At 37.0% G+C, this 24,457-nt stretch overlaps 1 protein-coding gene across 7 annotated transcripts in view; it reads right to left on the bottom strand.

The window, feature by feature from the left end:
- The window catches only part of WDR19 (WD repeat domain 19), a 107,127-nt gene that overhangs the window by 55,212 nt on the left and 27,458 nt on the right, over positions 1-24,457 (bottom strand). For all 7 annotated transcript variants that reach the window (XM_032271972.1, XM_032271981.1, XM_032271990.1 and 4 more), the window contains 10 exons: positions 19,997-20,067; positions 18,531-18,703; positions 18,332-18,446; positions 17,324-17,430; positions 16,412-16,534; positions 8,511-8,660; positions 4,819-4,966; positions 4,488-4,692; positions 1,536-1,695; positions 1,218-1,328 (listed from right to left, as the gene is read on the bottom strand). In XM_032271972.1, coding sequence (XP_032127863.1) covers positions 1,218-1,328; positions 1,536-1,695; positions 4,488-4,692; positions 4,819-4,966; positions 8,511-8,660; positions 16,412-16,534; positions 17,324-17,430; positions 18,332-18,446; positions 18,531-18,703; positions 19,997-20,067 — 1,363 coding nt within the window. The remainder of the gene's footprint in view (positions 1-1,217; positions 1,329-1,535; positions 1,696-4,487; positions 4,693-4,818; positions 4,967-8,510; positions 8,661-16,411; positions 16,535-17,323; positions 17,431-18,331; positions 18,447-18,530; positions 18,704-19,996; positions 20,068-24,457) is intronic.

The following is a 24,457-nucleotide window of genomic DNA, read 5'->3' as shown; positions in this document are numbered from 1 at the left end:
CATTGAGCTAAAAGATCTCACTCACTTTTAAATCTTTACAACTATCCCGTGGGCTAGGTACTGTATTGTTATTCCTACTTTAAAGAAATAGGATCTAGGGCTCAGAAAGGTTAAATAACTTGTTGAAGATTGCACAGAGCTGGAATTTGAACCCAGACATGTCTGATTGTGAAGTCCATGCTCCTCACTGCTAGTCTATATTGCCACATTTCCCTCCTTCCCTGCCCTTGAACTAACTAGGTCCTTCATCCTGCTCTAGGCCCTTTCCTGCAATGCTCACCTCTGGGAAACCAGTAATGGTACACTAGCCCTTAGCTCACAACACACAACAGAATTTCATACAATAAGGATAAATGTGCTTCAGTTTTCCCATCTGGAAAACAGAAAAAAACAACTCTATCTCATAGGACTGTTGTGAGGGTTAAATGAGTTAATAATATAAGTCAAGTGCTTAGAAAAGCACCTGGCCCATGTGAGCACTCAATATATGGTAATATTTTTCCTTTATATGCTTTTGTAATTTATGCAATCTGTTTTCGTTGGATACATTTAGATTTAACTTGGTAATGTTATAATACCATGCAGTTTATACCTCCACAAAATGCAGAATAAACATATTTTTTGAATTATGATTATAATGATTCATATTATAATTAATGAGTACTCAGGGGTCATTAAACAGATATGTTTGAATTTTAGGAAGGGGAAGGCTTGTAGTGTCTATGCTGAGAAATTTTAATTACACAGAAGAGGTGATCCTCCTTTGCATTTTCTTATGATCTTTCATTTTTTTGAGATGGAGTCTCACTCTGTCCCCTAGGCTGGAGTACAGTGGTGTAATCTTGGATCACTGCAACCTCAGCCTCCCAGGTTCAAGGGATTCTCCTGCTTCAGCCTCCAAGTGGCTGGGATTACAGGCTTGCTGCAACCTCTGTCTCTTAGGTTCAAGCAATTTTCCTGTCTCAGCCTCTCGAGGAGCTGGGATTACAAGCACATGCCACCATATCCAGCTAATTTCTGTATTTTTAGTTGAGATGAAGTTTCATCATGTTGGTCAGGCTGGTCTTGAACTCCTGATCTCAGGCGATCCACCCACCTCGGCCTCCCAAAGTGCTAGGATTACAGGCATGAACCACTGCGCCTGGCGCCCAATTCCTCTCCCTTTTTTTCCCACTGGATACCTCTTACACCATTTCCACTCTTATTTGCTGCCATACCTCCAGGGCAGCAATAGGACAGCTAGATGCAAGGTACAGGTCCTGAGCCAGGTTAAAATCGTTGGTAAACATGGCAAGATGTCCTGCCAAAAGATTTCGGTCCTCTATTCCCTACAAATAAAAGCAATTTTGATGAGAAGAAATACAAGGGTTTAGCTTTTTTTTTTTTTTTAAGGACTTTGATCAGTAGGAAGTGGTGATGTTCTATCAACTCACTTGTTTAAGAATTAGGTAAGATTAAATGTAGAAATTTAGACTGCATTTAACTTAAAATAGCATTTAAAACTTAACTTGATAATTCTGTAACATGCTGTTTACCTTTATTTGTTCCAAGGACATCACTATGCCAACATTTCCAATTCTCCGATAAACACGGATTGCAAACTCCACTTCCATGTGATATAGACAAGCTTGGGCCAATTCGTTCCAGGCAGCCTCATCATTCAGAATCCTGCACAATTCCCAAGCATCAGAAAACCTGGGATGTAAGTACATAAGCTTAATCAGAACGCTCCACTTGCCACATACTAGGCAATTTTCAGACTACATGTCATCTAACAGTGTGCCTCACCCAGATAAACTGTCTAAAACCTTTCTTAACCTGTAATTGTCATTTGCAAGTAATGAAAAAACACTTAAGCTTTCTTCCTTTTTAATACCGATGTGTTTTTCCCTGAATTTTTATTAATCTAAATCTACTCTCTGTAACCAGCCTGTTCAATTAACAACTAAACTAATTCTATTCATTTATTTCCTTTTATTTCACACATAGATAAAAATTATTTTTGTTCTCACATAAGTCTAATAAAATTAGTAATCTATTCCTATAAATTTAGAAGTTTAAAACAGGGGTCAGCAAACTATGGGCCAAATCTAGTCAACTGCTGTTTTGAAAATACTTCTTGAGAGGAACACAGCCACTCACCAGCCCACTCTTCAGTGGATTGTCTGTGGCCGCTTTCATGCTCCAACAGCCGGCCTGAGTAGCTGCGACAGAGACCCCATGGCCCTTAAAGCCTGAGATATTTACTATTTGGCCCATGACAGAAAAGGTTTTCTGACCTCTGGTTTAAAACATGAACATAAATGCCAATTAAACTTTGTGTGGAACCTCTATACAAGTGAATATGTTGTGGAACCTCTACACGAGTAGATATGTTACATCCATCTATCTGTTTATCCATCCATTTATCTATTCACCTATCCATTTTTTTTTCAACCAACACACATTTACCGAGCTTCTGTTATATGCTTGGAAACATGATACAAAAATCAACCACAGTTGCTGTCCTTAAGGCAATCACAATTGGGGAAGGTGGAAGAGACAGATAAGGAAACAAATGACTATAATATACTATGACAGAGGTCACTGAGTACTTACAATAGGTCAATCTTTGTGCTAAGTCTTTTGCATAAATTCTCTTACCCTAATAACCTGACCCACTAGATATTATTTCTCCTTTATAGATTAGGAAAGTGAGGCTTCAAAGACTAGCCCAAGTCACACAGAGGCAAGTGATGATGTGCTCTAAACCACCGTGTATACAGCATCCTGACTCTGAGGCAACACATCAGGAAGACACCAAGCAGGACTGACTACCTGTGGCAGTGGGGAAGTTGGAGAAGGCTTCCTGGAGCAGGAGATGACTCCACTAATGGGTGATGGGTGAAGAACGAGGGGTTACTACATTCAGAGATAGGGAAAGAATGGGCATTCCAGGAAGAATTATGAAATATACGCAATTTCAGCAGCTGGTGAAACAGAGAGGTAGTTGAGTGAAGGCAGTTGAGCAGGTCTTAAATCATTAAGTACCAAGTATGTCATGTGAGGTCCTCTAGGAATTTGGATTTGTTTGTAAAGGCAATAGGAAGTCACTGAAGGATCTTGAGAACGAAATGAGAGGGTCAAATCATATTTTCAAAAGTATGTGGGGAACAGATTAGATTGTTACTAGGCTACGGGCAGACAGAGCAGTTGGGAAGTGGTTAGTTACATTACACATTATTCCAGTGAGTGCCTGGGTAAAGACAAGGGAACACAGGAGGAGAAAAGGAGCTGGTGTTTGTGTGTGTTAAGGCATGTGTATACGTAATTAGAGTGAGGGAAAATAGGGGACTGTGGAAACTGATGTGCTCAGTTTTAGAAAGGGCAAGTTTGAAGAGCTCATAGACTTACATATGACTGGTAGGCAGTGTAAGTATAGGTTTAAGGTAAAGATACAGATTTTAGAGCCAGCTTCATATGGGTGGTATGTGAAGCCATGTTAAGTAGAGGAGATTCACTCAGGAAAAATAATTAGAATAAGAAGAGAAGGAAACTCATGAGGCCCCAATAAACAGTAACATTTAAGAAAGGCTTGGAGGAATTAGAACGTCAAAGGAATTCTCAGTGGCTCTAGGAGATAAGAGAAAAAAAAAAACAGGAAAAGGAAATTATAAGCAAAGCAAAATCAAACTTCATTATGATAAAATCGAGATATTGTTGAAATAATTATGTTTGTTAGGATTTGACAATAACTGGGCTCTTTGGAAGCTTAGAAACTGTTTTGTTCTTAAGGGCTTTTCTTATAATAAAGTACTCATAATAAAAACAGTTCACTATCTTAGCTGAGCCTCACAATATCCCTGTGAAATGAACAAGGGATGTACTGTTATCTCCATCTACAGGATCTGACATTTTATCAAAAAGACACCTATACTCGTATGTTTACTGCAGCACTGTTCACAATAGCAAAGTCATGGAATCAACCTAAGTATCCATCAACATATGACTAAATTTTAAAAAGTGATATGTATATATAGATATATACATCATGGAATACTACTCAGCCATAAAAAAGAATGAAATCATGTCTTTTGAAGCAATATAGATGGAATTCGAGGTCATTATCCTAAGTGAAATGCCCCAAAGTAAAAAACTGCATATTCTCACTGATAAGTGGGAGGTAAACGATGGGTACACATGGACATGCAGGTGGAGTAATAGACACTGGAAACTCCAAAAGATGGGACGGGGGACAGGGTTGAGGGATAAAATAATACCTATTGGGTACAATGTTCATTATTGTGTGGATGGGTACATTAAAAGCCCAGACTTCAGCATATGCACTATACACATGCTGTACAACTGCACTTGCATCTCTACATTTACAAAAAATAAAAAAAATTCTTGCAAGGAGAAAGAATAAAGCAATAAAATAATTATAGGATTTGACCTTTAAAATCACAAAAGCAAATGAGAAGTTCCAAGAGAAGTGTTTGAAAGCCTACCTTTTTAGCATTAAAGTCTGTGCCAGCATTGGTCTCAGTTCGTTAGGCCCCGTATCTTTTAAGTTGTTGAGAAAGCCATGGGTGCTAAGGTAGATGCTGTTTACTTTTCCACTCTGTGTTTGGCAAGTCAACTCTCCATTATATAGCAGCAAAGGTTTATGAGCAAAAGGAACTTTGGTGCTACCAGCCAAAATAACCTTGGCTCCTACATTATAAAAGAGACATCTTAATGCTGAAAGCTAATAGCACAAACATCAGAAAGGAATGTTTTATTTTTACTGCAATGGGAAAATTCATTTATCAGTGAATATACAAAAAAGAGATTTAGTACCTTGTATAGTGTCCTTGTGAAAGACATAAGTGTATACCTTATCGTCATCATAAGCAATAAATACACCTTTATCCGTTGACCAGTTTTCCCAAAGAACACTTTTAATGGTTGGTGAAAAATCTGGAATCTCATAGGTAGCGTCATTAACCTACAAAATAAGATTTACAGATTTGCCCCAAGTCTGTGCTTAAATGATTATCATTTGCCATGGTAGAAGCCTGTTTGTAGCCTTAGCTGGCTTAACTTAGCAAGTCATATTCAACCTAACATCACTATAACAACAACTGGAAGGGAAGTTTCTTTTTCCATTCCTATCCTAGATCTGGCTTGAAAAAAACTATAGTTATTTGGCAAATACAAGGTTTGATCCAAAATCTGGCAAATTTGTAGGAGAACCCACCAGTCCAGATACAAAGCTTCAGGGTAAGGAAAAAAAATTAAAGATGCTCAAGATGACAGAAATTTAAACTATGAACACACTTGTCACTTGTGTTTAGAAATTTTTCAATAACAGTGAGTATTCGATAATACTGGGTATTAAGAAACAAATTAATTCACATGATTAAAGTAAATTACACTAGGGATGCTTTATTTCAAAAGACTTCTCTAAAATGCACGTCAACAAACATAAATGTGTAATCACCCCTCAACATCCATGAGATTGGTTCCAGGATCTCCTGCAGATAACAAAACCCATAGCTGCCCAAATCCCTGACATAAAATGGTATAATATTTGTGTATAACCTATGTATACCCTCTCTTATACTTTAAATCATCTCTAGATTACTTCTAATACCTCATATAGTATAAATGCTATGTAAATAATTGTCATGCTGTATTGGGAATATAGACAGGAAAAATTTTCTGCACAGGTTTAGCATAGACAAATCCATCCATTTTTTTCCCTGAATATTTTTGATTCACAGTTGGTTGAATCCATAGATGAGGAACCCACAGATAGAGAGGGCTGACTGTAATATTATACTAAATAAGCTATTCATAAAAATCAGTCTATACAATTCCTGTGAACTCAGGCAGATAGGCTGATACATATCCTGAATGGGGAACTGAAAAATATCTGCCTCTTCCTACTCTATCTTCCTGTCAAAATACGAATGAAATATAAAATTCCTGCAAATAATAATTAATACTACAAGCTGTGTTATTTAATATAGTAGTTGCTATTATAATATCTACTTGTAGCCAGACGTACTTATTAAGCATTGAAATGTGCCAAGTCCAAATTGAGATATATTTAAGTATAAACTACACACTCGATCTCAGAGTTCACATGAAAAAAAGACTGTAAAATATCTCATTAATATTTTTTATACTCAGTTATCCATTGAAATGGTGATATTGAGATACTATCTCACACCAGTCAGAATGGCGATTATTAAAAGTCAAGAAACAACAGATGCTGGCAAGGCCATGGAGAAACAGGAATGCTTTTACACTGCTGTTGGGAATGTAAATTAGTTCAACCACTGTGGAAGACAGTGTGGCGATTCCTCAAGGGTTAAATTAAATATATTAAAATTAATTTTGCCTGTTTATCACTTTAAAAATGTTGCTAATAGAAAATTTTAAATTATATATGTGGTTCACATTATATTTCCATCGGACAGTGCTGCTTACAAGATATTGTATTAATTACCTCATTTAATTCTAACTCTCTACTCTAAAAGACAGATACTATTATTAGTCCCATTTTACAGAGGAAGAAAACTTAAGTACAGAGAAATCTGCCCAAAGTTACACAGCTAGTAAGCTGACGAGCCAGTATTTGAACACAGGCAGTCTGGCTCCTGAGTCTCTGCTTCTAACCACTATGTTATACTGATTCTCCCTTCGTATAGATGAGCACACCAGTGCCACTGGACTAGTGGCCAAACTTTTTTTTAAAAAGGGTAACTGTTTGTTGAGTGCTTATTACATGGCTAACACTGTACTAAAAGCTTACATGCATCATCCTATTTACTTTTCATTTAACAATCCTACAAAGTAGGTACTAGAACTGTCTCCATCTTAGATAGACAGGAAAACTGGAAATCCAATCAAAGTGAGAGCTCTTTAACAGAAATCATCAAGAAAAAGAGAATTGTAAATGGAGAAAGTAAAAAATGAAAGAAATCACCTTGTTTAAGGCTAATTTGACTCCTTAGCCTTTTCCTAGCAGCCACACCCTATTTCTGACTTTAACTCCTGACAGACACCTGATTTACCCTCCTACTTTCTTGTATATCCTGTCTAAGCCACAGTTTCTAACTGTGGAAAACCCACACGGGGGAAATTCAAGGCAGCTCTAATTAGTTCCCTGTTACAGAAAGGAAACCTATTCAAGGTGGGATTTCCATATTAAGTAGAGGGAATTCAAGGTTTACCTTCATTTACTGCATCTTTCCTCATTTGCTTTGCGATTAGGAGAGGAATGCGTTGAGTAAGAACTAGCAAATTAGGAATCTGGCACATATAATCCAGGTACATCTGTGGAAATTTGTTATATTTGTCAAATAAAGAAAGAAAAGAGAAGGAGGCCAGGTGCAGTGGCTCACGCCTGTAATCCCAGCACTTTAGGAGGCCAAGGCAGGATCATGAGGTCAAGACATCAAGACCATTCTGGCCAAAATGGTGAAACTCTGTCTCTACTAAAAATACAAAAATTAGCTGGGCGTGGTGGCATGCACCTGTAGTCCCCAATATTCGGGAGGCTGAGGCAGGAAAATTGCTTGAACCCAGGAGGCAGAGGTTGCAGTGAGCCGAGATAGCGCCATTGTACTCCAGCCTGGCAACAGAGCAAGATTCTGTCTCAAAAAAAAAAAAAAAAAAAGAGAAGAGAAGGAAAGGAAGGGAAGGGAAGGGGAAGGGAAAGGAAAGGAAAAGAAAGAGAAGGAAAGGAAGACAGGGTGGGCATGGGGAGGAAGTTAAGTCTTTGTATCAAGGGAAGTGCAGCAGTGAGGAGCAGGCTGTTTACATTGAGGGGACACCACAGTGAGATCTAGGCACCTGGAAACAGTGTTAAGGATGGGTCCATGAACCATGGGTCCATAAAGTACAGTAAAGCAGCTGTACTTTATGTGAATTTGACCAAGAATATAGTAAACCATTAACTGGATATAAAAAGTAAATGAAAAATCCAATTATAGTAACTAATGTAAAGGCACATCTCCTTTTTTCAAAATCTATTTTCAAAAAAGTTAAGGATGTTTAAAAATATGAGTGATGGATTTTTAAAATGGGTTCATGCGTTTTTAATTATCTAATACAGAAATACTTTTTCTTTGTGCTCAGGATCTTTAAGGAAAGAGGAAAATCAACTGAGGTGGGCAGGAAGGACAGATAACTTACTGCCTATCAAGAGAGAAAAGTCATACAGGGAGATACACTGTAATTATTGTATTGTGCTGTAAGTACACGATGTGGTTGAAAGTGGTATAAATATAATAACTATTTTTTCCCATTAAAAATCTTTCTGGGATGGCCACTATGAAAAATTACAGAATAATGGAAAAAGTTTTCTTCATATAGTCATGAAAAATCTATCATAAACATGATATCATGAAGATGATAGCAAGGAACTACAATCTTGGCACTAATTAATAGAAAATTTTACATGAGATAGACTTTAAACACACATTTTTTTCCTATGTTGCATTTCAAAAAATAAACATTTAAAAATGTTCCAGACTTACTGGACAGTAGACAAATCCATCACTTTTCTCATCAATGAAAACTAATCCGGTCCCATTAGGGTCAGGAAAAATCTTTTTCACACTAACAGGATGTCGATAATCATTAACAAATTGCCAGTCTTCAATGTAGAAATACTGAATGACACCAGTCTAAAAAAAAAAAAAAAAATCCAGTCATGAAAATATAAAAGTTAGTCAAGGAAATACTAACTTCCAACATTTAAATTAAATGTACTTCCCAATTTTAAGAGAAAAATGTAATGTTTTTGATGAAGCATCTATGAATAATATTTAGCATATGTCAAAGGTACAGACTGAAGAAAATAAATAAAATGGGGAAAAGCCAGGCGTGGTGGCTCATGCCTGTAATCCCAGCACTTTGGGAGACTGAGGCAGGTGGATCATGAGGTCAGGAGTTGGAGACCAACCTGCCCAAGAGACCAGCCTGACCAATATGGTGAAACCCAGTCTCTACTAAAAATACAAAAATTAATCCAGGCATGGTGGCAGGCGCCTGTAATCCCAGCTACTCGGGAGGCTGAGGCAGGAGAATTGCTTCAGCCCAGGTAGCAGAGGTTGCAGTGAGTGGAGATGATGTCATTCACACTCCAGCCTGGCGACAGAGTGAAACTCCAATTCAAAATAAATAAATAAATAAATTAAATAAAATGGGAATGTACCTGTGATTGAACAGTCCATTAATTCTAACATTCTTAGTGATATTAAACCATAATTGATTTTTAAATTTCCTACTTGCTAGAAATACCCCTATTATATAGGAGTAACTTTCAAATAGCAATTAATAGCACATTTTTTTGCTAATCGATAAATTAGAAAATTAATTTTAAGACAGCAATCCCAACTGATAGAATCAACTGAATATATATTAGCAATGAAAGTGTAGATACCAAAATTAAAAATGCAATACCATTTACAATTACTCAAAAAATGAGATACTTGGGTATAAATTTTAAAAAAACATGCCCAGGACTTGTATGCTGAAAATTACCAAACACTAATGAAAGGCATAAAAGATTTAACTAAATGGAGAGGTATACTATGTTCATGGATGGGAAGTTAACATGTTAATTATTCCCATCTGATATAAAGGTTTAATATCATTCTAATAAAAGCAATCTCAACAAGATTTTTTTTTCTAGATATACACACAATTATTCTAAAATTTACACAGACTGATAAAGAAACTAGAAGAGCTAAAACAATTTTGAAAATATAGTGGGAAATCAGTCTACCCAATTTTAAGGCTTTCTTTTTATAGCTATAGTAATCAAGACTGTGTAGTACTGCTAGAAGAACAGAAACACAGATCAATGGAACAGAAGCCTAAAATTGACATACATATGCCCAACTGATTCTTTTTCCTATTTTAAAGATGCCTGTACTTTTACTCTTATTTTTTAAACAGCTTTACTGATATAATTTATATCTTACACAATTCACCCTCTAAAGTATACAACTCCATGGTTTTTTGTATTCACCAAGTTGTGCCATACTTCATCATAATCAATATTAAAACATTTCATCACCTCAAAAAGAAACTCCATTTAGCAGTCAATCCATATGCCCTTCAATGGGTGAATGTTAAGCTGGTACATCCGTACCATGGAATATGAATCAACAACAAAATGAACAAACTATGGATACACACAACTTAGATGAATCTCCAGAGAAGTATGCTGAGTGAAAAAAAGCCAATCTCAAAACATTTCATACTGTGCAATTCCATTTATACAACATTACTGAAATGGCAACATTATGGATATGGAGAATATTATGGAAATGGAGAACAAGTTATTAGTTACCAGGTGTTAAGAATGGGATGGCGGAAAGAGGGAAGTGGCTATAAACCAGCAACATGAGGGATCCTTGTGGTAATAGAATTGTTCTGTATGTTGACTGTACTAATGTCAATATCCTGGTTGTGATGTTACCACTACAGGAAACTAGGTAAAGGGGTACCTAGGACTTCTCTCTGCACTGTTTCTTATAACTGGATGTGAATTTTACAAGGATCTCAAAATAGAAAGTTTAATTAAAATTTAAAAAAAGATGACATTCTGGACTTCTATTCAGGCCAAGATAGAGAAGGATAATCTTTCAACAAATGGTGCTGCAACAGCTGGATATCATTTACAAAAACTGATCTATACCTCATGGCATAAACAAAATTTAACTCAAAGTATCATGGACCTAAATGTAAAACATAAAACTATAAAATTTCTAGAAGAAAACATAGAAAAAAATTTTGTGACCTTGGGTTAGACAGATTTCTTAGATATGACACCAAATGCATGATCCATGAAAACATAAATTGATAAACTGGACTGTGTAAACATTTAAAGAATATCTTCTCTTTGAAAGACACTGTTAAAAGAATAAAAATACAAACTACGCTGGAAGAAAATATTTGCAAAGCATACATCTGATAAAGGAGTTGAATCCAAATATATATAAAGAACTCTCATAAATCAATAAAACAACTCAATCAAAAATTGGTCAAAAAATTTGAACAGACACTTCACCAAAGATAACACTTCACCAAAGAAAGCAAATAAACATATGTTAAATGCCACATCATTAGTTCATTAGGAATGCAAATTAAAAGAACAATGGTACCACTACATATCTATTAGAGTGGCTAAAATGAAAAAGACTGATCATGACACATCTTGGTGAGGATATAGAGGAACTGGAACACTCATACACTGTTGATAGGAATGTAAAATGGAACAATCAATTTAGAGAACAGTTTGCCAGTTTCTCAAAAAGTTAAAGATACAAATGCCATATGTACAGCCATTCCACTTCTAAGCATTTATCCAGAAGGAAACAAAACATAGGTCCATACAAAGACTTGAACATGAATGTTAAGGGCTTTTTTTGTAAATACCACAAACTGGACATAACTCAAATGTTCACCTATAACTTCTTGGACAAGCAAATTGTGATATATGCATACTATAGACTACTACTACTCAGCAATAAAAAGAAATGAATTACTGACACACACAACAGCATAATGCATCTCAAAAAAATGTTGAATAAAAGACAAAAAGGAGTACATACTTTGTTTCCATTTATATAAAACTCTAGAATATACAAACATTTATTACATTTATAGTGACAGAAAAAGCATGGGGTGGGGAGAGATGAGAGGAAGGAATCATTAAGGAGCACGAGAAAACTTTTGGGGGTGAGGGGTATGTTCACTATTTGTTTCTTTTTTTTTTTTTTGAGAAGCAGTTTTGCTCTTGTCACCTAGACTGGGGTGCAATGGCACCATCTCAGCTCACTACAAACTCCATCTTCTGGGTTCAAGTGATTCTTCTGCATCAGCCTTCTGAGTAGCTGGGATTACAGACATGTGCCACCATGCCCAGCTAATTTTTGTATTTTTAACAGAGACGGGGTTTTATCATGTTGGTCAGGCTGGTCTTGAACTCCTAACCTCAAGTGATCCACCCACCTGGGCCTCCCAAAGTGCTGGGATTACAGGCTTGAGCCACTGCGCTCGACCATGTTCACTATTTTAACTGAAGTGATGGTGCTTCATGGGTGTATACATATGTCAAAACCTATCAAATTGTACACTTTTAAATTTTAATGTATTTGTTTTTTTGGAGACAGAGTCTTGCTCTGTCACCCAGGCTGTATGTAGTGGCATGATCTTGGCTTACTGCAACCTCTGCCTCCCAGGCTCAAGTGATTCTCCTGCCTCAGCCTCCCAAGTAGCTGGAACTACAGGCATGTGCCACCATGCTCAGCTAATTTTTGTATTTTTAGTACAGACAGGATTTTACCATGTTGCCCAGGCTGGCCTCAAACTCCTGAGCTCAGGCAGTCTGCCTCGGCCTCCCAAAGTGCTGGGGTCACAGGCATGAGTCACTGCGCCTGTCCAAATTGTAAACTTCAATAGTGCATTTTTTGCATATCAACTATACTTCAATAAAGCTACAAAAACACATGATATTTTTTGAATCACTCAAGAATGAAACTGGAATAGTTACTGCTTTATGAGCAGACTACATCACTTATTTCAACAGCATTGTGGCATAGTGGAAAGAGTAGATTTTTCATCAGGAAATCTTAGTTTAAGTTCCATCTTTGGTACAGACTTGCTAACCTCTCCATCTTCAGTATCTTCCTCCTGAAAATTTCCCTGCATATTTTATAGATAATGAGATAAAATAAGTGAGATCAGGGCTCTATAAACTGTTAGTGTCATACAAATTTCCTATTCCGTATTTTTCCATATCACCAAATTACCTGATATATGAGATCTACCCTACTGATGTATATTATCTCAAAGACTTACTAGTTTAGGTCAAACTTAAATTTTAAAAGGTCTCTCATATGGCAACTAGCATGCTTTAAAAAGGAGGCCAAGGTAGGAGGATCATTTGAGGCTAGGAGTTCAAGGCTAGCCTGAGCAACAGAGTGAGACCAAGTCTTTACCCAAAATAAATAAGTAAGTAAGTGAATAAATAAATAAATGGCAGGTTTCTAAAATAAATAAGTAAAAAGAAAATATAAAAAAGGTTTTGGGCCGGGCGTGGTGGCTCAAGCCTGTAATCCCAGCACTTTGGGAGGCCGAGGCGGGTGGATCACAAGGTCAAGAGATCGAGATCATCCTGGTCAACACGGTGAAACCCCGTCTCTACTAAAAATACAAAAAATTAGCTGGGCATGGTGGCGCGTGCCTGTAATCCCAGCTACTCAGGAGGCTGAGGCAGGAGAATTGCCTGAACCCGGGAGGCGGAGGTTGTGGTGAGCCGAGATGGCGCCATTGCACTCCAGCCTGGGTAACAAGAGTGAAACTCCGTTAAAAAAAAAAAAAAAGAAAAAGAAAAAGGTTTCAAGGGGGGTCTGTTTCTAAAAACAAAGAAAAAAAAAATAAATGTAAAAACTAAAAATTAGCAGGGCGGGGTGGCATGCAACAGTAGTCCTAGCGACTCAGGAGGATGAGTAAGGAGGACTGCTCGAGCCCAGGAGGTTGAGACTGTAGTGAGCTATGATCGCACCACTGCACTCCAGCCTGGGCAACAGAGTGAGACCCTGTCTCTAAAAAATAATAATGATAATTTCATGTGAGAAAGTGCAAACTTTTAAAATAGTAAATAACTTTTCCTTTGTTGTTTTTTGTTTTTCAGATGGGGTCTTGCTCTGTCACTTAGGCAGAGGGTAGTGGCTTGATCTCAGTTCACTGGCAACCTCCACTCTTGGGACTCAAGTGATCTTCCTACTTCAGCCTCCTGTGTAGCTGGGACCACAGGCATGCACCACCACACCCAGTTTTTTTTGGTATTTTTATTAGAGATGGGGTCTCGCCATATTGCCCAGGCTGGTCTCAAACTCCTGAGCTCAAGCGATCCACCTACCCCGGCCTCCCAAAATGCTGGGATTATAGGTTTGAGCCACTGTGCCCAGCCACTATTTTGTTAAAGTAGAAAATAATGCCTTTTCTACCAACTTTACTTAATTCTTTTACAGACTGAACAAGGTAACATGTATGATAGGCTTTGAAAAATCTATGAAAACTGTTTACAAATATAAGATGCTATAACTGTTATGTGCATGTGGCTAATGTAATATTTGGAGATATAGGGTACGTATGGTTCAAAGGACCAAGAAATTGAAGTCCAATTCTCAATATTCAATTAATTTTAATATTTGCTGAATGCCTACTAAATGCAGGCATTAGAGATCTGAAGCTGAATTGTCTATGTTCATCACCAAATTAAATCCTTAAAGCACCCAGATAAGGAAAATGAGGCTTGGAGGGGTTAAACACCAGCTAGCAAGTAATAGAACTGGTGTTTGAGGCTGGATTTGCCAGGCTCCAAAGGCTGAGCTTTTCACTAGGCCATCAGAATTGCTTAAAATCACAAAAACACTGATATTAACAAATCATGCCATCTACGTGTTCTATATACACATGTATAGTCATTCACCACATAATGTTTTGGTCAGTGATGGACTGTGTATGTGATGGTGGTCCCAAAAGATTAGTATGGAGCTGAAAAATTCCTATTGCCTAGTGACATCGTGTATGTCATAATGTCAAAGCATAAGGCATTACTCACAAGTTTGTAGTGATGCTGGTGTAAACAAACCTAGTGTGCTGCCAGTTATATAAAAGGATAGTGCATATAATTATGTATAGTATATAATACTTGATAATGATAATAAATGACTGTTACTGGTATATGCATGTATGTATGTATTTTTATTTTTTGAGATGGAGTTTTGCTCTTGTTGCCCAGGCTGACGTGCAATGGCACGATCTCAGCTCACTGCAACTTCTGCCCCCTGGGTTCAAGTGATTCTCCTGCCTCAGGCTCCCAAGTAGCTGGGATTACAGGCACCTGACATCACACCTGGCTAATTTTTTGTATTTTAAGTAGAGATGGGGTTTCACCATGTTGGCCAGGCTTATCTCGAACTCCAGACCTCAGGTGATCCACTGCCTCGGCCTCTCGAAGTGCTAGGATTACAGGAGTAAGCCACTGCACCCGGCCTGTTTATGTATTTATTATACTATACTTTTTATTATTATTTGGAGTGCACATCTATTTATTAAAAAGCTAACTGTAAAACAGCCTCAGCCAGGTCCTTCAGGAGGCACCCAGAAGGCGGCATTGTTATCATAGGAGATGACAACTCCATGCATGTTATTCACGATGAAGACCTTCCAGTGCAACAAGAGGCGGAGGTGGGAGACAGTGAAACTGATGATCTCGATCCTATGTAGGACTGTGCTAATGTGTGTGTTTGTGTCTTAGTTTTTATAAAAAGTTTAAAAGTTAAAAAAAGTGAAAAACAGAGAAAAACTTATAACTAGGATATAAGAAAATATTTAAGAAAATATTTTGAGTAAGTGTACCATGTATTTGTGTTTTAAGGTAAGTGTTACTACAAAAGAGTCAAAAAGTTTTTAAAAATTTAAAAGCTTATAAAGTAAAAAAGTTATAGTGAGCTAAGGTTAATTTACTGTTGAGGAAAAATTTTTACATAAATTTAGTGCCCCTAAGTGCACAGTGTTGATAAAATCTATAGCAGTTACAGTAATGCCGTAGCCCTTCACATTCACTCACCACTCGCTCACCCAGAGCCATTTCCAGTTCTGCAAGCTCCTGTCATGTAAGTGCCCTATAGGCGTGCCGTTTTTTATTTTTTTGAGACGGAGTCTCACCCTGTCACCCAAGCTGGAGTTTAATGGCGCGATCTTGGCTCGCTGCAGCCTCTGCCACCCAGGTTCAAGCGATTCTCCTGCCTCAGGCTCCTGAGTAGCTGAGATTACAGGTGCGTGCCACCATGCCCAGCTAATTTTTGTACTTTTAGTAGAGACAAGGTTTTGCCATGTTGGTCAGGCTGGTATTGAACTCCCGACCTCAGGTGATTCACCCGCCTTGGCCACCCAAAGTGCTAGGATTACAGGCATGAGCCACTGCACCTAGCCCAGGAATGCCATTTTGAAGATTTTTACATTATATGTTTATTGCACCTTTTCTGTGTTTAGATACCATTGTGATAAAGTTGCCTGTAGTATTCGGTACAGTCACATGCTGCTGTACCAGTTTGTAGCCTGGGGGCAATAGGCTCTACCACACAGGCTAGGTGTATAGTAGGCTGCACCATCTAGGTTCCTGTAAGCACACTCTATGACATCCACACAATGACGAAATTGCCCAACGACATATTTCTCAGAATGTACCCCCATCGCTAAGAGACACATGAATTATATCATTAATCACAGATAACTTCATTAACTATATTGGATTCAATATAGAAAAAACACTGGTATGAAAAGGAAATGACTCAGATCACAAAGTAAAAATTAGAAATTCCCAATGTTCTCTAATAAAGAAGGCAATACATACATCTGTACCATAGATGAGGAAATCACTAGTTAAAGCATGGCATAAGATACGGCACTTATCATCCACTGCTGGGAAAAGCCGAGTCTCACGTTCTTCTTGAGCATCCAAGATTTCACTTTCTATCTAAAATGTAAAGAATAATAATGGCTCACAGATTTATTTGAGTAAACCCGTTATACAACATTTAGGGGTGTCGTTTTCTCAAATTCAACTGAACATTCAGCCTCCCAAGACTACCAGAGGTCAGTTTTGTCAGAGAGCTATCAGACAGGAACCACGGCTTGCCAGCAAGTTAGCACAGATGTCCCTCTCAGTGTGAATGGTCTTGACTGCAGGCTCTGCAGCTATCTAACTGCTAATCTGTCTTCCCAGATGTAAAGAGCCATGAAACAGATGTGAGAGATGCCCTGATTTAGAAGCCCCCTCTTCACAGGTGCCAACATCTCTTGCACAACTCAGCAGGCATGATTTCAAAGACCCCCACATGCAAATGCTCAAATATGAGTCAACATCTTCCAGGAAGCCCAAAGTATGGCATTCCCATTTTTTTTTTTTTTTTCCACACTGCAGAACCCATCATGTTCTTACAATTCACTTATAGTTCCTTCTAGCTGCAATTTACCAACAGGGTAATTATTATTATTATTATTATTATTATTGTTATTTACTAAAAGGCTATGATGTTGTGAGTAGCACTGTTGATATTTATCAGGTTTTTGGGGAACAGGGTTAGAAAGTCAACTGAACTTCTCATATAGAAGGGGAAGGGTTTTGTTAATTCCTTACTCATACCTGGCTTTCTAGTTAGTCTGTATATCCTTGCTTCCTGATCAATATTCATGATAATCAGACATTAGGCTGTTCATCATAACTTTACTTAGCAGGTCTCCAGGATGTCAAAATTATACTTACCAAATGTAGCTGGACTTTGCCTTCAGAAAGTGCAGCAGCGTAGTCAGAATGAAGGCAAATACTGGCTACTGTTCCCAAATACTCCATATCTTTCAATTTTTTCACAGCTGTAGCAATTTTTAAAAAACGACACATTAAAATATTGGTAAAACTATCTCATACACACTTGCAAATGTGTGCTTTTGCAAAAATATTCTGAACTTAAAATTTCATTTTAATCTTAAATGATTAAACAATTAAATTGAATATTAAAAATTAAATTTCATTTTAATCTTAGTTGCCATAGAAATTTCCCTTCAGACATTCTATACGGTTTACATGAAACAAAGTAATAGACAATAAAATCACTTGCAAAACAATTAAACCTTAAGTGGCAAGAAACTTAAGGTGTTTCCTGTTTAACAGGTTAATTTTCAGGTTTGTTCTATTCTTGAGGGTTATCTGACCTAGAATTGGGGAAAGGTGATGGGGAGGAGGCCGGGGAAGAAAAAATAAAACAAGGTTTCCCTCACATGCTAATAGCTACCATTCAAAGAATAAAAGGGGAGACAGAACATTTATTAAATACCCACTAGGTTTAGGATTGCTTAAAAAAGTCACTGTGCCAAGTGAGATCACACATTTTATTTCATTTACTCTTCCTCATGATCCATTAAAAGTAGAAGTATTCTCATTTTCCAGATGAGTAAGGCTCACAAGTGTAAAGGATGTGTCTATAGTCACTTAGCTAACAGAGGCGGAAGGGGAAATTAAATCCAGGGCCTCTTTAATTCTGAAACTTATAGTCTACCCACTATGCTATGCTGCCTTCACTGCAAAGGTAAAGAATAAAAACTTTCTAAAAATAATGCAAATTTTTAGAAGACTTACAAAACCATTTAAGCTAAGAATGACATATGTGAATAAAAAAGAGTGAAAGACTTGGTCTTAAAAGAAACTTCCAGTACTTCCCAAATAAGAACAGAAATTATATGCTAGATAAGAATAAACAACTAGATTTAGACTTGCCATTCTCTCCAAGGACATAAAACCAAGCTCGATTATTCATGCCTACAGCCAGATGATAAAGACCTACTGCTACAAAGTTGGGTTCCACATCAACAGAAACTGTGATTGGTAGCTCCTAAAATATAGAAAATCACAGTAAATCAACTGCTAAACTTATTTTAATTTTATTAATAGAAGAAAAATAACATCACTTTCATACTCCTTCAACAGGGTTGGCTACGGTGACTTCAAGAAGGGAGGTGAGGTATGCAATCCTTGTGCTGCAGGCATCCCCCAGTATAGGAAGCTTGGTCAGGAAAACATGAAGTGACCCCCTTTGGGTAGAGAGTGCTAGCAACTGGCCATCATCTGTCCAGGACAAGGTACCCAATCCTGAAATAATCGACAACATAAATAGTTATTCAAAAACAATATACAGTTGTAGGCAGCAAACAAATATTTTCCAGAGGCATAAAAATTTTCAAGTATTTTCCTTACTAGTTAAAGTATTTTTATTTAGACTAGGAAATTTGCCATGGATTGGCATAAGAACATGAGCATTGGCTCATTCACTGTGGCTCAAAGGGAAAGTACAGTTACATGTCACTTAACAACAGGGATATGTTCTAAGAAATCTGTCATTAGGTGACTCTGTTGTTGTGTGAACATCACAGAGTATAGTTACACAAACCTAGACAAAATAGAGTACCACATACCGAGGCTGTATGGTATAGCCTATTGCTCCTAGGCTATAAGCTTGTATGGCATGTACTGTACTGAATACTGTAGGCAATTGTAACACAGTGATAAGTATCTGCACACTGAAATATATCTAAACATAGACAATGTTTAGATATAATATTGTAAGCCTGAGCAAAAAAAACAAGGCTCTATCAAAAGAAAGGAAGGAAGGAAGGGAGAAAGGGAGGTAAATATGGACCACGTATGTGGACCACTGTTGACAGAAACATCATTATGTGGAGCATGACTGTATATAAGAATTTATACTTTACAATAGAATTAGGATAAAATTCACTAGGCCAAATGTCCATCAATCAACAAGTGGATAAAGAAACTGTGGTATATATGTATACGATGGAGTAATACTCAACCATAAAAAGGAATGAATTAGTGACATTTGCAGTGAACTGGATGAGATTGGAGACTGTTATCCTAAGTGAAGTATTCAGGAATGGAAAACCAAACGTTATATGTTCTCGCCGATATGTGGGAGATAAGCTATGAGGATGCAAAGGCATAAGAATGATACAATAGACTTTGGGGACTTGAGGGGGAAATGTGGGAGAGGTCAGGGGATAAAAGGCTGTAAATATGGTGCAGTGTACACTGCTTTGATGATGGGTGTACCAAAACCTCAGAAGTCACCATTAAAGAGCTTACTCATGTAACCAAATACCACCTGTACCCCAATAACCTATGGAAAAATAAAAAAATTAAACAAACAAACAAAATTCACTATAAATCTCTGGATCAAAGAAGACATATCTTTCTAGTCAAGCAGAATGACAACATAATTACTAAAATAAGGAGATTATTTTAGGAAACTCTAGTGAAGAGTGTTAAAATTTATTCCTCCTACAAGGAATGAAAATCACACAATAACAAACACAGCCTTACTCTCTGTAACTGGAATAAAATGTCAATCTACTTCAGAAAAAGCAATACCTTTATTTTCTTCATCCAGGCTGAGTATAGCATACATGTCTTTTAAGTCAACCAAGTCTTGGATTTTAATGCTGAAAAATAAAAATTTATTTTTAAAAAATATATATGATCTTTATATAAAACTGTTTTAGTCCACAAAAAATTATAAACCATGGAATAGGTCACTGGTCTCCAAAATGTGATGTACAGAATGATCTACTGGTTTAAGGTAAGAAAATATTAGAATTTCTGTACTTCATTATATTTTATCTTTAAAATTTTCTGGGTTTTGTTGTTGTTGTTTGTTTGTTTGCTGTGTGAAGAGATGTGGGGGTAGGGTTGTACCTGGCTTAATCTCTGATCTATAGCTTCAGAAATAAGGAGCTTAAAATTGTCCGGAAGAAATTTGAGTATAAAAACATTCTCCTGAGTGGTATTAATTATTGTAAGATGATACAGGTTTCTCTTTACAATGTGTTCCCCTTCTCCCCTGACCAGAGTTCTTTCATACAAAAGGAAGTGAATTATAGTATAGAAAGAGCATTACATTTGGATCAGAAGGATCAAGTTGAAAGCTCTGAAAAATGTGGGCCTAATAAGAATAGGTCGATGCAAATGAAAGTTGTGTAGCACAATGTTGGAACCTAATAGTTGTAACATTTCTTTCCTTCTAATCTCCTTTTCTCCCTTCTCTTCCCTTCTAGTGTTTTCCTCTTACATTTTTTTCCCTCATTATTTTCATTGAATTGAACTTTTAAGATAATTTTAGATTCACACGTGGTTGTAAGAGGCAATATAGAGATTCCATGTCCCCCTTCCTCCCAGTAGTAACATCTTGAAAATCCATAGTATAATATCACAATTAGGATACTGACATTGATACAAACCACAAATCTTATTCCGATGTCCCTGGTTTTACTTGTACTCGGTGTGCGTGTTTAGTAACTTTCTCACACGAGATTCATGAGATTCACAACCACAGCCAGGATACAGATAGTTCCATGACCACAAAGATCTCTTATGTTGCTTTTTTATAAACACTCACCTCTTTCCTTCTGACTCCAGCTCCATCTCTAACCTCTGGCAATCACTAATCTGTTCTTTGTTTCTATAATTCTGTCATTTCAAGAACATTATATAAATGAAATCACATAGTATGCAACCTGTTGAGATTGTTTTTTTTTTTTTTTTCCCCATTCAGTGCAATCCTTTGGAAATTCAAGTTGCTGGGTATATCAATAGGTTGTTCCTTTTTATTGCTGAGTAGTGGTCTATGGCACGGATGAACCATTCACCCACTGAAGGACATCTGAGTTGTTTCCAGTTTTTGGCTATTACAAATAAAGTTGCTATAAACATTCACATACAGGATTTTATCTGAATGTGGGTGCTCACTTCTCTGGACTAAATGGCCAGAAGTGTAACTGCTGGATCATATGGTAACTGCATGTTTAGTTTTTTAAGAAACCGCCAAACTGTTTTCCAGAGTAGCTGTACCATGATGCATTCCCACCAGCAATGTATGAGTAATCCAGTGTCTCCTCATCCTTACCCACATTTGGTGTTATCACTATTTTTCATTTTAGCCATTCTAACAGATGGGTAGTAATAGGTAATTGTGGTTTTAATTTGCATTTCCCTAACGGCTTATCATGTTGAACATCTTTTCATGTATTTGTTATTATTTGGTGAAATCCATGTCTTTTGCCTATTTTCTACTTTTGGGTTTTTGTTTAATGGTAACTATATGGATAAATTTATTATTTTTGTGTTGCATAAATAGATAAATTGATATGTAAATAGATAATTGACATTTAAACAACAATAGCATCAGGTTGGGTTGATAACATATACAGATGTTAAGCATATGACATACTGTTGGGTCTTGAGAGTCCTTTACATATTCTAGATACTAGTCCTTTGTTGGATATGTGGTTTACAAATATTTTCTCATTTTGTACCTTATCTTTTGATCTTATTTATTTGCTTATTTATTTTCAAAGACAGGGTTTCACCATGTTGGCCAGGCTGGCCTCGAACTCCTGACCTCAGGTGATGTGTCTGCCTCGGCCTCCCAAAGTGCTGGGATTACAGATGTGAGCCACTGTGTCTGGCCATCTTTTCATCTTCTTTAACAGAGTATTTCACAAAGCAAAAGTTTTAAATTTTGATGAAATCTACTGTATAAATTTTTCCTTCTATAAATTGTGCTTTTGGTTTCAAGTCTAAGTACTCTTTGTTTAACCCTAGATCCAAAAGACATCCTCCTATGTTTTAAGTTTTATATTTAAGTTCGTGAGTGAATTTTTTTATTAAGGTGTGTGTGGTTTTTTTTTTTGCCTAATTGTTCTATTTTTTTTTTCTGCTTAGTTTTTTATTAAGGTGTGAAGCTTTTTTTTTTGTCTTAATTGCTCTAGTACCATTTGTTGAAAAGGGTACCTTGCTTTCATTTAATTATTTTTCACCTTTGTCAAAAACCAGTTGCGCATATTTGTGTGGGTTTATTTCTGTCTTCTCTATTCTGTTCCGTTGATTGATATGTCTTTTCCTTTGCCAATGATACACAGTCTTGATGACTGTAGCTATACAAGTTTTTATATCGGGAAAAATGATTTCTCCCATTTTATTGTTCCTTTTTAAGACGGCTGTTGGCTATTTTAGGATCTGTGCTGACTATCTATCTATCTATCTTAGAATAAAGCATGTCTATGCCTACAAAAAACCATGCTGGGATTTTGATATAAATTTCATTAAACAACAGATCAACTTGGAGGAACTGACATCTTCACTTTGTTGAGATCCAAGGAATCTTAAGAAAATTATGGAGAAAATCGCAAGGAATCTTACATAGAAAATCTTGGGATTTTCTACATAAATGATCATGACATCTGCAAATAGAGATAGTTTTCCTTCTCCTTTCTGAGTGCTGTGTATTTCTTTTTCTTGCCTATTGCAGTGGCTAGAACTTCTAATGCTAGGTTGAATAAGAGTAATGAGAGCAGATATCCTTGTCTCGTTCCTAATCTTAAGGGACAAGCATTCCATCTGTCACCATTAAGCACGATGTTAGCTGTAGGCTTTTTGTAGTTGTTATTGTTTTTTTTTTTTTTTTTTTTTGAGACAGGATGTCACTCTATTGCCCAGGCTGGAGTGAGTGGCACGATCACAGCTCACTGCAGCCTCAACCTCCCAGGCTCAAATGATCCCCCTGACCTCGGCCTCCCAAGTTGCTGGGACTACAGGCAACGTGTGCAGATGGGGTCTCGCCATGTTGCCCAGGCTGGTCTTGAACTCTTGGGCTCAATGATTCTCCTGTGTTGGCCTCCCAAAATGCTGGTATTACAGGTGTGAGCCACTGTGCCTGGCCTATATTTGTTCTTTATCAAACGGTGGTAATTACCTGCTATTCCTAACTTGCTGAGAGTTTTTATCATGAAGGTATGCTGGACTTTGTGCAATGCTTTTTCTGTGTCAATTGATGTGATTATATGGTTTGTCTTTTTTAGCTTCTGATACAGTGATTACATCTTTTTTTGTTTTCTTTCTGAGACAGGGTCTTCCTTTATTGCTCAGACTAGGATGCAGTGGTGCAACTGCGGCTCACTGCAACCTCAAACTCCTGGGCTGAGCAATCCTCCCATCTCAGCTTTCTGAGTATCAAGGAATACAGGCACATGCCACATGCCTGGCTCTTTTGTTTTAGAGATGGAGTCTCGCTATATTGCCCAGGCTGGTTTCAAACTCTTAAATTCAGGTGATCCTCCTGGCTCAGCCTCCCAAAGTGTTGGGATTACAGGCATGTGCCACTGCATCTGACCTAGATTATACTGATTTTTAAATATTGATCCATTTGAAATGCTCAGTATCTGAAATAAATCACACTTGGTTATGAAGTATAATTTTTGCTAAATTTTGATGAGAATTTTTGTGCTCAAGTTTATGAGAGATATTGACCTATATTTTTCTTTTTTAATATACTGCCTTTGTTTGGTCTTGGTATAAAGGTAATACCAGCCTTATAAAATAAGTTGAAGTGTTCTCTACTCTTCTCTGGAAGAGATTTTTTAAAAAATTGGTATTAATCCTTTCTCAAGTGTTTGGTAGAATTCTTCAATGAAACCATACAGGCCTGGAGATTTATTTTTTGGGAGCATTTAAATAACTAATTCCATTTCATTGTAGTCATAGGGCTATTCCAGATGATCTGTTTCGCTTGGGTTGAGTTTTAGTAGTTTGCGGTTTTCAAAGAATTGCTCAATTTCTTCTAGGTTGTCCAATTTTGAGTGTAAAATTGTTCGTAGTATTCATTTATTATTCTCATAATGGCTTTCAGATCTGTAGAGATACTCCTGTTTCACTCTTGGTGATTTGTGTCTATTCTCTTTTTATTGTTGTCAGGCTTGTTAGAGGCTTATCAATTTTATTTTCTTCAAAGAACCAGCTTCTTGTTTAATTGATTTTATTTTCTTATTTTTCATTTCA

Source organism: Sapajus apella, unplaced genomic scaffold (genome assembly GCF_009761245.1).
Source record: "Sapajus apella isolate SASKATOON/1434 unplaced genomic scaffold, GSC_monkey_1.0 scaffold5, whole genome shotgun sequence".
Lineage (NCBI taxonomy): Eukaryota > Metazoa > Chordata > Mammalia > Primates > Cebidae > Sapajus > Sapajus apella.
The sequence above is the reverse complement of the archived record's forward strand: the minus strand, read 5'-3'. Positions and strand labels throughout refer to the sequence as shown.